The 16,087-nt window shown below is 37.7% G+C and overlaps 1 protein-coding gene across 2 annotated transcripts in view; it reads right to left on the reverse strand.

The window, feature by feature from the left end:
• Nucleotides 1–13,405: 13,405 nt before the first annotated feature.
• The window catches only part of DARS1 (aspartyl-tRNA synthetase 1), a 67,365-nt gene continuing 64,683 nt past the window's right edge, over nt 13,406–16,087 (reverse strand). For both annotated transcript variants that reach the window (XM_008143482.3, XM_054723346.1), the window contains one exon: nt 13,406–14,045. In XM_008143482.3, the coding sequence (XP_008141704.2) occupies nt 13,954–14,045 (92 nt within the window). In that variant the 3' untranslated portion in view covers nt 13,406–13,953. The remainder of the gene's footprint in view (nt 14,046–16,087) is intronic.

Here is a 16,087-nt window from a genome sequence, read left to right on the forward strand (position 1 = left end):
AAACCAGCCCTAGCTGGTTTACCTCAGTGGATAGAGAATTGGCCTGTGGACTGAAGGGCCCCTGGGTTCGATTCTGGTCAAGAATACATGCCCAGGTTGTGAGCTCCATCCCATGGGGGCGTGCAGGAGGCAGCTGAATAATGATTCTCTCTCATCATTTATGTTTCTATTTCTCTTTCTCTCCCTTCGTCTGTGAAATCAATAAAAATATATTTAAAAATATTAAAACAAAAAAACCCCAAACCAACCAACCAACCAACCAAACCTTCATTTCAGCTTTTCCCATCCACCATCTGTGGTGTAAACACTGCCAAGCGGCAGATTTTTGTGAAATCACTCTTGAGGCTGAACCCTCGGCTACAACAAAAAAGGCCAATATCCAGGATAAGGAAGGAATTCCTCCTGGTCAGCAAAGACTGATCTTTGCTGGCAAGCAACTGGGAGATGGATGTACTTTGTCTGACTAGAACATGCAAAAGGAGTCCACTCTTCATCTTGTGTTGAGACTTCGTGGTGGTGCTAAGAAAAGGAAGAGAAGTCTTGCACCGCCGCCAAGAAGAATAAGCCCGGGAGGAAATGACTAGGCTGCGGTCCTGAAATACCGCAGGGCAGGAGAATGGCAAAGTCGGTCGCTTTGGTCGGGAGTGCCCTTCAGAAGAATGTGGTGCTGGAGATATCATGGCCAGCTACTTTGATGAGTACTATTGTGACAAATATCTGACCTATTGATTCAACAAACTGGAAGACAATTAATTGTATATGGATTAATAAAGACATGAACTAACATTTAAAAAAAACACCTTAAGCATTTCAAACGATAAAGTCACAAAAGCATTTTCAAAGTCCAATTTGTATATATTTAGCGGCCACCATATCTGCTGGCCTTGTTAAATATTCTGGTGACAGCAATAAGAATACAAAAAGGAACTTTGCAGTTAGCATTTTAATGCTTCTCACAAGTGGAATTTTCAATTTTCTGAAGGAAATATTAAGTTGAATATGTGGAGCTTTGATTGATAACCAGTCAGAGCAGTAATGAAGCTATCTTTGTATGTCATTGGTTTTTCTTCAATTGGAAATGTTAGCTATCCTAAATTGGATCCAGCGACAGCCCAGATGCAGGCGTCTGTTAGGGCATACAGCATGTTCTAAGACAGCAGACAACTAATCTCATTTAAATCCTGAAACTTGTCTCTCTTCAGCAGTTCCTTAATAGGAATTGCTGCATGATCAACTCTTCTTTATTAGAACAGTTTTAAAGACCCTCAATCAGATATGGCTGGCAGAATGTTAAAAAGTAATTACTTTGAGAACTATAAAGATTTGACTAAATTAGAAAAATAACTACTTTGAACCATCAACAAAACAACAAGAAAGCCCACTGCATGAGAGAACATATTTGCCAATGTTATCTCTGATAAGTGTTTAATATCCAACATTTACAGGGAACTCATACAACTTAACAAAAGGAAGATAAACAACCCAATCAAAAAATGGGCAAAGAGCCTAAATAGACACTTTTCGAAAGAGGACATTCAAAAAGCCAAGAGACACATGAAAACATGCTCAAAGTCACTAATCATCCGAGAGATGCAAATCAAAACAACAATGCGGTACCATCTCACACATGTCAGAATGGCTATCATCAACAAATCAACAAATGACAAGTGCTGGAGAGGTTGCGGAGGAAAAGGAACCCTCGTGCACTGCTGGTGGGAATGCAGACTGGTGCAGCCACTGGAGAACAGTATGGCGTTTCCTCAAAAATTTAAAAATGGAACTGCCATTTGACCCAGTAATCCCACTTCTAGGAATATATCCCAAGAAACTAGAAATACCAATCAGAAAGGATATATGCACCCCTATGTTCATAGCAGCACAATTCACAATAGCTAAGATTTGGAAACAGCCTAAGTGCCCATCAGCAGATGAGTGGATTAGAAAACTATGGTACATCTACACAATGGAATACTATGCTGCTATAAAAAGAAGCAATTCTTACCATTTGCAGCAGCATGGATGGAACTGGAGAGCATTATGCTAAGTGAAATAAGCCAGGCAGTGAAAGAAAAATACCACATGATCTCACTCATTTATGGATAATAAAGAACATTATAAACTTGAACAAAAAGATAGATACAGAGGCAGTAAAGCATCAGACTGTCAAATTACAGGGGGAAGGTTAGGGAGAGGTGGGGAAGATAAGAGATCAACCAAAGGACTTGTATGCATGCATATAAACATAACCAATGGACACAAGACACTGGGGGGGCGGGGCGGTGTGAGGGCATGTGCCGGGGGGTAGAGGAGGCCTGGGGAAGGTCAATGGGGAAAAAAAGGAGACATATGAACTACTATTTGTAATACTTTAAACAATAAAAAATAAATAAATAAAAGAATGTCATGCATAAAAAAAAGAAAAATAACTACTTTGAAGTTAAAATGATCCTTCAATATATGAAATTAATTTTTTTCTTTCCCTTATATATATATTTTTTATTTTAAAAAGCAGATAGGAAAAATGCAAAGTGTTAAAAGTAATGTTGCTACTTATCTCCTTTCAGAACTCTGAGTACATGCACATGTTTGGATATGTACACATGATTTGCCATGAACAGTGTGGCCTGGTGGCTAGGTAAGGAACCTGGTGGGAAGCATGGCACACTCAGGAGAAGTTTGCTTGAAGGGAGTTTCGTGGAGAAGACGTGAACAAAGGTTTGGGAAGCTTAGGGTGGTGAAGCACCCTGGAGCTAGCAACTTTGTGAAGCAATTACCACCTCTAGGCCTGAGGGACAGAGGGAGTAGCTCCTGGGACCTGGGAAAAAAGCTGTGACCTTGAGAGAGAAGCCAGGCCCAAAATGTGGCCCAGCAGAGAAGGAAAATAACTCTCCTGACCTTTCTCTTCTCCCCTCATCTGATCTCCTTGTGGTGTCTTCCAATGACAAACCCAATTAGAAGCCAGTGGGAAGGGTCCTGGATGATGCAGTCCATGAGGTTAGCCTCCCAGGGCACACAGCAAAGTGGAAAAGGGCAGTGAGTGGGGAGGGGAAGGGGGAAAAGAGAATGTCCAGTTCACATGAAGAGCTTTCGATGACAATGAATATACATATGTGTAGCCCTGGTTTTGCATGGTTCTGATAAGTATAACTTCCAGTTATCACTGTTTTGTTAAATTACACCATTCCCCTAACAAATTGGTATATTAACGGAATAACTGTACAAACTTCACTTCTAGTTCTTCAGTCCACAGATGACTCAGTAAATAACAGATGTCCATAATGATCACTGACCAATCATGTCACTTCTTCCCAAGTCTGTCAGTGATTGGTCACTGCACATATTATTCAGTTCACAGACAGCAAAGTGTGTAGGTGTGTTGCCTCTTTGTCTTCCACTGATGAAGATGGACTCATCTGTTACAAAAACAGACAATTGAAAGAAGAAATTGGCCTACAGATTAAAGTGCAGAAAAGAAACAAAAAGTGGTAACTCCATACATGACATTTGAATCCAATGTACTAGTAAGTGGAGTTATAGAATAGCTGGCTGTGGGAGTGTTTATATTGCCAATGTTTGAGAAACTTCAGATGTGCAGCCAGAGGAACTTAGTAAAGGTGAACTTATTGACATAAACAAGTAATATTTCAGAGGAAGTGACAAAAGCAAAAAACTTTACATTGAAGGAACACTTGGAGATATTTCATGATATTCCAGATAAAAAGGATAAAGTGTTAGAAGCTGTTATGAACAAACTTAGGAAGAGTATGACAATTCACCAAAGAAAAGGAGAGATGGTCCCTCCATACCGAAAATTATGAGACAAGAAGGGAAGCAAAGCACTGTTTACATTTCTCTTGGCAAGACTTTTTTATTTTTTTTTTTTTAACAAAGCAATAAGACACTTTAATTCACAATGCTTCTGTTTTAAATTATAATGTACTAAATAATTATTAGTTTTACTATTTATTTCCCTATAAACTTATAACCACTATTAAGAGAATTTCTAATGTTTGACAAATTTTAAAGGTCACAGAACAATCGTATTTTTCACCTTTATTTTTTTAAACAAATTCAGTTTATTTACATAGAAATAAACTGTACAAAATTGACTTTCTTAACCAAAAATAACAGCAATATTTTCTGTATTTTTCCCAGATAAACCACAAAACACATTTTTGTAGGTTTTCTAGGTTTTGCTTATAAATCAAGACGAGGCAGTAGATATAGTCATGAAAAAAGACAGAATAAAACAGACCAATTTGTTGTTAGTATTCATGGCCTCTGATCCTGTCTTGACGATGAAACAGAAGTGTTCCACATGTACTTGCTAAAAAGCTTATGAAGACATAGGCTCAACACAGGAAGGTAAACAGCAACACCCAGATGTGGAACAATGGCAGGTTCTTCCTTCAATGTTTAACAGTAACTTGTTTCTTTTGCCTTTAATTACTAACATTGCTTTGCACAGTTTTGGTTTATATGGTCATTTTTATTTTTTTAAAATATATTTTTATTGATTTCAGAGAGGAAGAGAGAAACATCAATGATGAGAGAGAACCATTGATTGGCTGCCTCCTGCACACTCCCCACTAGGGATCGAGCCCGCAACCTGGGCATGTGCCCTTGGTTGGAATCAAATGCAGGAACTTTCAGTCTGCAGGCCAATGCTCTATCCACTGAGCCAAACCGACTAGGGCTATATGGTCATTTTTAGAGTCCTCCACAATTGTGCAAAACAAGGACTGCATATATTATGCTTTTTAATGATTAACATTCTATAATATGGATAAAGTATTTAATGCCCTATTCATGGAAATTTAGGTTGTTTCCAATTTTTTCACTAGTATAAGCACTACTGCAATAAATATCCTTTTTTAAAAAAAATTTCTTTATTGATTAAGGTGTCACATATTTGTCCTCATCCCCCCATTCCCATCCCACACCCCTCCCCACGGATGCCCCAACCCCCTGTTGAACTTAACCATTGGATAGGCTCATATGCATGCACACGAGTCCTTTGGTTGATCTCTCCCTCCTCCCCCCACCCTCCCCTATCCTCCCATTGAGGCCCGATAGACCGATCGATGCCTCCTTGTTTCTGGTTCTGTTCTTGTTCATCAGTCTATGTTGTTCATCATTTCCCCTAGATGAGCGAAATCATGTAATAAATATCCTTATAACATCATTTTGTGCACCTGTATTCTTAGGATAAATTCTCAGAGTGAAGGTTTGCGGGGTCAAAGGCTATGTACATTCACATTTTGATACATATTGCTAACCTGTTTCCAGAAAGGCTGGCTGAGAGCCCGTTTATATTCTACAACAGTACCTCAAAGTTCCCAACTCTCCATCTTGTTGCAAACAATAAGCATGTGTATCACCATTGCCAGTTTGATATCTCACTGGTGTTTCAATTGAATTGCCAGGGAAGATGAACATCTTGAAGAGATCAGCTTTTAAAAAGTTATTTGTAAAAAGAGTTCCTTAAAAGATTACTGATGTTGAAATTAGAACATTTATTTGCTCTAGGGACACAATGGCATCTTAATCTATGAGAAACAGCAACAATAATTCTGGGTAATAATTAAGAGTCTGGTGCCTCATTTTAATTGATCAAGGTACAAACAAACAATGATTTGAAGAGTGTACAAAAGGTATAACTTTGCAAACATTCACTTAAAGGAAAATGTTTTTTTTTTTAAAGTCTTAAACTTGTTTCAGCTTGAGTTGAAGTTTTATTTCAGAAATGCTCTTATTAGAAATATGTTAAAGAGAAATAGAAAAAAACCTGAAATGCAGGAAGTTATGTAATACAAGAGATGATTCATGACAGAGCCTCAATACGAATTTGACTACCCTAGCAGAACTCTTGGTTGTTCCAGGCAATAGGCAAAGAGAGAACTTCCTATGATGCCTACCACCCGTAGCCATTGCAAATATCCACAACTTAGCTTGAAAACTACTATGCTAGGAGATAGCATCTACTTATTATTTAAATATTATTTTCTTCCATATTATAATTTTTTAAGATGATCAAATGAATTTACATGTGATAATCCCTTCTATGTGAACACATGTCAAGAATGGACAAAAATAAAATAAGACATAGGCAAAAATATTTTGTAGGACAGTATGATAAAGAATTTATCAAAAGGCATAAATGATGGCATAACTGCCACCAAAGAATGTAAGAATAAAGAAGTAGAAATTTTGGGATGACACATAAATAGTTAGAATCCCAAATTTAGCTATTTGGAGTTAAAAAGAGAGAGAAAGAAAAAAAATGGTAAATAAGCAGTATGTGAAGAAATACTTGCAGATAATTTTCCATAATTGAAAACAAATGTAGCTCCTAGACCAAAAGTATGCTGAATAAGCAAGGTAACTGTTGAACAGATTACAAAGAATTGGTAGAATATCAAAGATAAAGAGGCAACTTAAAAGCTTCCATGGAAAGAGGCCAGATTATCTACAAATAAAAAACAACTATACTGACAGCAAACTGCTCATAGGCAACAAAGGGAATTTAATGGTCTAATATTTCAAAGTGCTAAGCGAAAATAATTGCTAACCTAGAATTTTATCTTGAACCAAACTATTATTCAAGAGTACAGGACACTTTAGAGTTTACAACTAACAGACCCTAACTTAAAGAAACATTAAAGGAGGTACTTTAGTAAGAAGAAAAGTGAACCCAGATGGAAATATACAGATATAAGAAACAGTGGTGAGCACAAAACTTGATACAAGTCAGTATATATTTCATTAACTATGACAATAAAAAAGAAAACTGAAACTTAGCAAACTAGGAGAAAAACCTTAAAGAAACCAGGAAGAGCATAAATTTATGAACTAAAAAACAGAACAGAAAAGATCAAAAACTAAAAAAAGTTGAGATTATTTTAAAAACATTAGAGAATACTATGAACATTATCCCATTAAATATAAAGTTTTCTCTGTCTCAAACAAACTATTTCAAAAACCAGTCTGGAGAGAACCAAGATGGCGGCATAGTTAAACAACTAATCTGCTGCCTCACACAACAATTTCAAAAACACAACTAAAAGACAAAAACGTCTACCACCTAGAACCACGGGAAAGCTGGCTGAGTGGAAGATTTACAACTAAGAACAGAAAGGAGCACAATCGCTGAAAAGCTGAGGTACGGAGGCACGCGAATCGGGCCGGCGGCGGGCGGCTGGGTGCGCGGCTTTTCTTCAACCTGCAGGGAGACAAGCTCCCGATCACTCTGAAATCCAGTTTCTGGGGACACTCGGGGGACCCAGACACCTATGGGGAGAAGCTGGACTCTCGGCCATCGGGTCGGAAAGTGAGAGTGACTTTTTTGCGGTGGTGCGCCCAGCAATCATTGTTTACTGCGCTGGAGCGCGGGGCGCAGGGACTTGGAAACGGGAAAGGCAGAGACGGCTGACGGCAGCCATCGCTGTTGGCCACGCCCCAGCCTAGTGACGCCCTGAGACCCCGCCCAGCCCTGAGGCCCCACCCCGCACATTCTACAAACCCGCCCCGGCTCCACACAGCGGCTTTTGCATATAAATGGCCTGTTCTGGAGCAGCTTAACCAACTGCAGCTCCAGTCAGACTGCTCCAAAACCGCCCAAGCAAAGGAGGAGAAAACTAGCCCTTGCTGTAGCTCCTGCTGGGGGACACACAGTACACAAGGGTACACCAAGAGTGTCCACCTCAAGTAACTGGGAGGCTGACCCGTTGAACCAATAGGACACCTAGTACACAAAACTACCCTACCAACTTAGGAAAGCAGAGAATATGAGAAGGCAAGGAAACAGATCACAAACCAAAGAAATGGAGGAGAACAAGCGACTGGACATAGAGTTCAAAACCATGGTTATAAGGTTTTTCAAGAATTTCATGGAAAAGGCTGATAAATTCCATGAGGACCAACTAGAAATTAAACATACACTGACTGAGATAAAAAATATTATACAGAGACCCAAAAGCAGACTAGAGGATTGCAAGAATCAACTCAAAGATTTGGAATACAAAGAGGCCAAGGACACTCCTCCAGAGAAGCATGAAGAGAAGAGAATTCAGAAAGTTGAAGATAGTGTAAGAAGCCTCTGGGACAACTTCAAGCGTACCAACATCAGAATTATGGGGGTACCAGAAGAAGAGAGAGAGCAAGATGCTGAAAACCTATTTGAAGAAATAATGAACGAAAACTTCCCCCACCTGATGAAAGAAATAGACTTACAAGTCCAGGAAGCGCACAGAACCCCAAACAAAAGGAATCCAAAGAGGACCACACCAAGACACATCATAATTAAAATGCCAAGAGCAAAAGACAAAGAGAGAATCTTACAAGCAGCAAGAGAAAAACAGTTAGTTACCTACAAGGGAGCTCCCATACGATTATCAGCTAATTTCTCAACAGAAACCATGCAGGCCAGACGGGAGTGGCAAGAAATATTCAAAGTGATGAATAGCAGGAACCTACAACCAAGACTACTCTACCCAGCAAAGTTATCATTCAGAATTGAAGGGCAGATAAAGACCTTCACAGATAAGAAAAAGCTAAAGGAGTTCATCACCACCAAACCAGCATTATATGAAATGCTGAAAGGTATTCCTTAAAAAGAGGAAAAAGAAGAAGAAAGATAAAAATTATGAACAACAAATACATATCTATCAACAAGTGAATCTAAAAGTCAAGTGAATTAAAAATCTGAGGAACAGAATAAACTGATAAACTTATTAGAATCAGAGGCATAGAATGGGAGTGGATTGATAATTCTCAGGGGGAAAGGGGTGTCTGTGTGGGGAGTATGGGAAGAGACTGGACAAAAATCATACACCTATGGATAAGGACAGCGGGGGGGGGGGAGGTAAGGGCAGAGGGGGGGTGGGAACTGGGTGGTGGGGAGATATGTGGGGAATAAGGAGAAACAATTGTAATCTGAACAATAAAGATTCATTTAAAAAATAAATAAATAAAAAAAATAAAAAAGAAGAAAAAAAAAAAAAAACCAGTCTGGTAGGCCCTGGCCAGGTAGCTCAGTTGGTTAAAAAGTTGTCTCGATACACTAAAGTTGTGGGTTCAATCCCTGGTCAGGGCACATATAAGCAACCAGTAAATGCATAAATAAGTAGGACAACAAATTGATGTTTCTCTCTAATATAAAACCAACCAACCAACCAACCAACCAACCAACCAAACAACCAGGCTGGAAATGAGATATCCAAATAGGAAGAGAAAAAAAGAAAGAGGAAAATTATGGTTATAAACATATATAAAATCCTTAAATATAAAATTAACACCTATAAGTGAACTGTAAAAGTTAAGTGCATATTAACTATAATCTTGAGAGCAAGCATAAAAATATTTCAAAGAAGTTTAGTTCAAACGCCAATTGGAAAACTAAAATAAAATTCTAAAAAATATTTAGTCATTTAAAAAAATGAAGAAGAAAAACGAAGAAGAAGAAAAAAAAAACACCAGAGGAGGCAAGTAGGAAATAATAGTGATACAAATCTAACCATATAAATAACTACATTAAACCTTTTGTGATAAACTCTTCAATTAAAATGTAGAGATGGTCAGAATGGATAAATAAGACCCAAAATGGATAAATATATGCTGTCTCAAAATAAGAAACTCACTCAAAATAAAGACACAGATGGGCTAAAGGTGAATTAGGTTAAAAGATAGAACATGCACAAGAAGATGGGAATATCTATATTATGGTCAGATAAACCAGATTTCAAGAGATACCAGAGTTACAAAGCAGGGTTTCATCAGATGGAACAGCCAAGTCATCAGGGAGACTTAACATTCGTAAGTGTACATGCCTACTAATAAAGTTTCAAAATACATGAATCAAAAATATATAGAATTACAGGGAGAAATAGTTCCGAAACTGTCTGATTTCAGCAACTGATAAAACTAGAACAAACAAAACAAAACAAACAAACAAACAAACAGGATTCAAATCCTGACAGTCTCTTCAATAAATGATGTTGGGAAAATTGGACAGTTAAATGCAAAAAAAGTGAAACTAGACCACCAACTTACACCATACACAAGAATAAACTCAAAGTGGATAAAAGACTCAAACATAGGTCGGGAAAACCATAAAAATCCTAGAAGAAACCATAGGCAGCAAAATCTCAGACATCTCTTGTAACAATGTGTTTATGGATACATTTCCTAGGGCAGTGATGGGCAACCTTTTGAGCTTGGTCTGTCAAACTTCGCCAAAAAACTGAGCATAACTCGGGTAGTGTGTCACTTTGAGGAAAAAACTAACTCCAAGACTCTAGTCGCAAATGTTTCATCCTCAGGAGCAGCAAATGTTTCATCCTCGGCATGCCACCGCGTGTCATCAGAAATGGCTACGCGTGTCAGTGCTGACACGCGTGTCATAGGTTCGCCATCACTGTCCTAGGGCAAAGGAAACGAAGGAGAAAATAAACAAATGGGACCTACATCAAAATAAAAAGCTTCTGCACAGCAAAAGAAATCATCAACAAAATGAAAAGGGAACCCACTATATGGGAGAACATATTTGGCAATGATACATCTGATAAAGGGTTAATATCCAAAATATATAAGAAACTCATACAACTTAACAAAAGGAAGACAATCCAATAAAAAAATGGACAAAGGACCTAAATAGACATTTCTCCAAAGTGGACATACAGATGGCCAAGAGCCATATGAAAAAATGCTCAAAGTCACTTATCAGAGAGATGCAAATTAAACCGACAATGAAGTATCACCTCACACATGTCAGAATGGCTACTATCAACAAATCAAATAACAAGTGCTGGAGAGGATGTGGAGAAAAGGTAACCCTAGTGCACTGCTGGTGGGAATGCAGACTGATGCAGCCATTATGAAAAACAGTATGGAGTTTCCTCAAAAAATTAAATATGGAACTGCCATTTGACCTAGTGATCCCACTTCTAGGAATATATCCTAAGAAACCCAGAACACCAATCAGAAAGAATGTATGCACCCTTATGTTCATAGCAGCACAATTTACAATAGCTAAGATCTGGAAATAGCCCCTGTGCCCATTAGTAGATGCGTGGATAAAAAAGCTATGGTACATTTATACCATGGAATACTATGCAGCACTAAAAAAGAAGACTCTCTTACCCTTTGAGACAGCATGGAGGGACCTGGAGAGTATCATGCTAAGTGAAATAAGCCAGTCAGAGAAACACAAGTATCATATGATCTCACTCATATGAGGAATCTAAGTAACAAAATAAACAGATGAATGGAGAGGATTCAGAGACATGGAAGCATGGAACAGAGTGCGGAATCTCAGAGGAAAAGTGGAGGAGGCTGGGTGGGTGGGAGGTAATCAACCAAAGATCTTGAATGTATATATGCATAACCCATGGACACAGACAAGAGTGATGAAGGCCTGGGGCAGAGGGTGGGGGCTGGTGGAGAGGGTCAATGGGGAAAGAAAGGGGACATATGTAACACTTTCAACAATAAAGATTTAAATAAATACAAACAAACCTGATAACTGATAATGTTCTCATGCCTTACTAACAAACAACTTTAAAATGTAATAGAAAAATTCCCATTCCCAATGAAAAAAACTGTAAGGTATTCTTGTATAAACTAAAGGTTAAAAAGCAATTTTGAAAGATATTAAAGAATACCAGTATGTTTTATAATTAAAGAAAAAAATACCAAAAAATGAAGGGATATAACATGTTCGTTCATTCGAGTTTTGTGTGTGTTTTTAATACTCACTCGAGGATATTGTCCCATTGATTTTGAGAGAGAGTGGAAGACAGAGGGAAAGACAGAGAGAAATATCAATGTGAGAGAAACACATCGGTTAGTTGCCTCCTGCACATCCCCTTCTGGGGATTGAGCCTGCAACCTGGGCATTTGCCCTTGACCGGAATCAAACCCGGGACCCTTCAATCTGTAGGCGGATGCTCTATCCACTGAGTGAAACCAGCTAGGGCTAGAGCAATTTTATTATACTATTAGAGGCCTGATGCATGAAATTCATGCAAGGGGCTTGGCCATTGTAGTCCTGGCTTCATCCGGAAGGTCATTCGGTTGTCTGGTCTAATTAGCATATTATGCTTTTATTATTATAGAGTTTAGGGCCTGGGGATTACACAATATAGAAAAAGATGAATGGTAGTGCATTTTATTCTTGTGTGGCTTAAATTTATTAAACACTATTAAAAAAATTTTTTTTTATTGATTTCAGAGAGGAAGGGAGAGGGAGAGACAGACAGAAACATCAATGATGAGAGAGAACCATCCATCGGCTGCTTCTTGCATGCCCCCGACTGGGGACCGAGCCCGCAACCCAGGCATGTGCCCCTGACTGGAATCGAACCCGGGACCCTTCGGTCCACAGGCTGACGCTCTATCCACTGAGCCAAACCCACCAGGGCTATTAAACACTATTGGGGTGCCTACTATACTCCAATACTCTGGTAAAATATAAAAGACATACAAATTGTGTCTCTATTTTCAAAGAGCTCATAATCTAGATGATGAAAAAAATAAAATTTCAAAAATAATAAGCAGGTATTTATGGTCCAGGGATAGAGTCCTACCTTTCTGTATTATTTTCTTTTCCTGTAGAAAAATATTTGAGTTACATTGTTTTGTTCCTGCCCATTCCATGTGATTCACTATAAACATTACTATCAACATATTTAATTATCTAGAGAGAAACTGTTTCTAATTGTAGTTCTTACACAGAAATTTCTTTTTGGTAGGAAAAAGGGGAGTGCATTTTAGTGACATTCACGAAATACCAGTACTGGTTAAAAACAAAAAATTCTGCAGTAATTTATGTGAAATAAACTATTAAGCAACCCAATCTTTTAGCTTTAAGAGATTTATCCTTAAGCCTACCTGAACTTATATCATGTTATGAATACACTAGAGGCCCGGTGCATGAAATTCATACACTGTGTGTGTGTGTGCACGTGTGTGTGCGTGTGTGTGCGCGCGCGCACACGCACGCGTCCACAGCCTAGTCTGCACTTCTCACAGTCCAGGACCCCTCCTCACTCCTTACCACTACCATGGAGGCAGGAGAGGCTTCCGCCACTGCTGTTGTGCTTGCCAGCCGTGAGCCTGGCTTCTGGCTGAGCGGCGCTCCTCCTGTGGCAACACACTGACCACTAGGGGCAGCTCCTGTGTTGAGCGTCTGCCCCCTGGTGGTCAGTGCGCATCATAGCGTTCAGTTGATTTGCATATTAATTAGGGTTTTATTAATGTATAAAGGATGTTGCGAACATATCAGTTTTCATTTGTTTTAGGTCATTTACATAAACAAGTTAAACATTTTTTTCTATTCCCAAATTAAAATGCCAAGTGCTAGTTAGAAAATTTGACTGCTGTGAAGTTAAACAAAGAAAACCATAAATTAGCTTTAAAATTTTATTGAAATTCAGGTTTAGAATTTAACAATTTAATACAATATTATGTTGAATATTTTCTAACCAGTATTCTCACCTGCTTTTACATGATTTCTGGACGCAACTTTAAGAATTGATACTTTCTACCTAATTTTCCATAATATGCCAATTATACATTTATTAAAACCTCAGATACTTATCAGAATTTAAAAAAATAAACTTAAATATGGAAAATTTAAGACATTAATATTGCAGCAACTATAATATAGAAAAGAAAAAAATTTATAATCTTAACTGTTAAAATTGTTAACATTTATTGTAGTAATGCAATATGAATTTTTAACGTATTCATATGAATTTTTCATTAAAATGTTCTACCATTTCCTACTGAAGCATGTTCAAAGTTATAAAAATCTTCTCTTTTAAAGTAACTTATACTGAATTAGTCCAAAAGTGGCACTTTAGAGAAGACATTTATTCTACTGCATATCTTAAGTACCCAAGGTGCTGCCTGATCAATAGCAGGTTACTGAAAAAGTGTAAAGCATGGCTTTCTTTATGGAGTGAGTCGTTTGGGATCACGGGGGAACATTGAGGTCTGACGAATATTGTGCAGTCCCAAAAACAGCATAGTCACTCGTTCCAACCCTAGGGAAAACAAAATAAACATTAATTCCTTTTCTGAAAACCTCTCAGGTTCTTACATTTTGAAAATTACCAACACAGTATCGCTAATCAACAAAATAATTTTCCATGTTAGGAAGGAAAATGACTTCTATTTCAAGTTTATTTAAAATGGAATGTTTATGGGAGTGGGGTGGGGCAATGGTAAGATATGTACACATATAATACCTTAATAAAAAAAATGGGAAAAAAAACCCCCAAAAAAGATAAAATGGAATGTTTTAGGTCTGATTCAGAAATAGAGATGATGCTTGTGAGGAGGACAAAATGAGATATCCTTAAGCTATGTGATTCTGTGAAATGTGAAGTACAAAAATCTATGTAAATGTCCAAAATTTATGGCTCAAACAAATCCACCCCCCCTATTATATAAGCCTGTATGGTTTCAAATAAGACCAGATTCTAATGTATAGTTCAGGTCATCAGTATAAGACAAAAGACATAAACCTGTTCAAGGAAGTTTATTAATGGAAGTACCAGAAATTTGTTGTAGTTTGATAGACATGTAACATGGTAGTTCCTAGTATAAAAGACTCTATAGTACACCACTGTGAGTGCAGAAGAGACTGACTTTGACTTAAATACTATACTACTGATAAGAATTAAGACCAAGTACCATCTCAAAAACAGGACAAAACTAGAAAATGAAACATTTTATGTGCAATTTGATTTATCTATTTATCTATTTCACTAAAGCTGTAAGAAGACTAATATACCACATAAAGAAGGCAAGGTCAGAGAATAATCTTATATAACAACTTTTAATTTTAAAGGAATATGCTTAATTCTAAAACAGAAATATAAATAAGAAAATTAACATTTTTATTCTTATTCCTTACCAAAAAACATCTGCAGACATATATTTGAACCTTGTATTAAAGTAATCTAACACTAATCATTTTTATCATTCAAATGTCCTTTCACAAGTAAAATTAAAATATACATTGCCAAATCAGTCACAAAAGTTTGTAATGTTATACTAACTGAACATTACTGAATACTCTAAGAGAAAATAGTCATAAATGTCTCATTGAGATTTAAACTATATGTTCAATGTAGTGTTGTTCAATGTAGTAACAAATGGCTAGTAACAACCTACATGTCCTAGGAAGCTGGCTAACAAGGTTATAGTGCATCCTTTCAATGGAGTCTATGTAGTGATAAAGAATGAAAAAGCATTTGAGGCACTGATAAAAAAATTAATAAAAATATAGTAAGTAAAAAATGCAAGGTACTGGATGATTTACATAGTATGCTACAATTTGTAAAAAATTATTTTTACAAGTGTGTGTATTTTTGCACATGCAAAGACTACCTTTGCATAGGGAGTTGAATGCATACTCCTCTATACCCTTTTAATTTGAAATTATGGTAAGTATATTATGTATTCACCAAAACCCCCAAACAACAAATAAAAATGCAACAAAACTATAAATTGAGAATTACTTTTTAAGTCTTTGATATGGACATCCAAAAGTTGAGTTAAACATTTACTCATTTTAAATTAGAGAGCAGCAGATTACACATACTCTAGAAATAGTCCTGAAAGTCAATGAAATGTTACATTTCAACAAATCATTTAGCAGCAATTTGAGCTAATTTGAGGGACAGCTTTAATTTGGGCTAATTTGAATGAACTCATGGATGAAAAATACAGGGCATTTCATTTACAAGACATTTTGCTTTCTAACTATTAAGATAAAAGAATGGCTAGAACTTTATTACAATACTAGAGGCCCAGTGCACAAAATTTGTGCACGGAGGGGGGGTCCCCTCAGTCCAGCCTGCATCCTCTCCAATCCAGAACCCCTCAGGGCATGTCTGACTGCCGGTTTAGGCCCGATGATTGGGCCTAAACCGGCAGATGGACATCCCTCTCACAATCCGGAACCACTGGCTCCTAACTGCTCACCTGCCTGCCTGCCTGATCCCTGATCACCCCTAATTGCCACCCCCCCCACTGGCCTGGTCACCGCCAACTGCCCCCCCCGCCCCCCGTCAGCCTA

The sequence above is a fragment of the Eptesicus fuscus genome, chromosome 11, assembly GCF_027574615.1.
Source record: "Eptesicus fuscus isolate TK198812 chromosome 11, DD_ASM_mEF_20220401, whole genome shotgun sequence".
NCBI classification, from domain to species: Eukaryota; Metazoa; Chordata; class Mammalia; order Chiroptera; family Vespertilionidae; genus Eptesicus; species Eptesicus fuscus.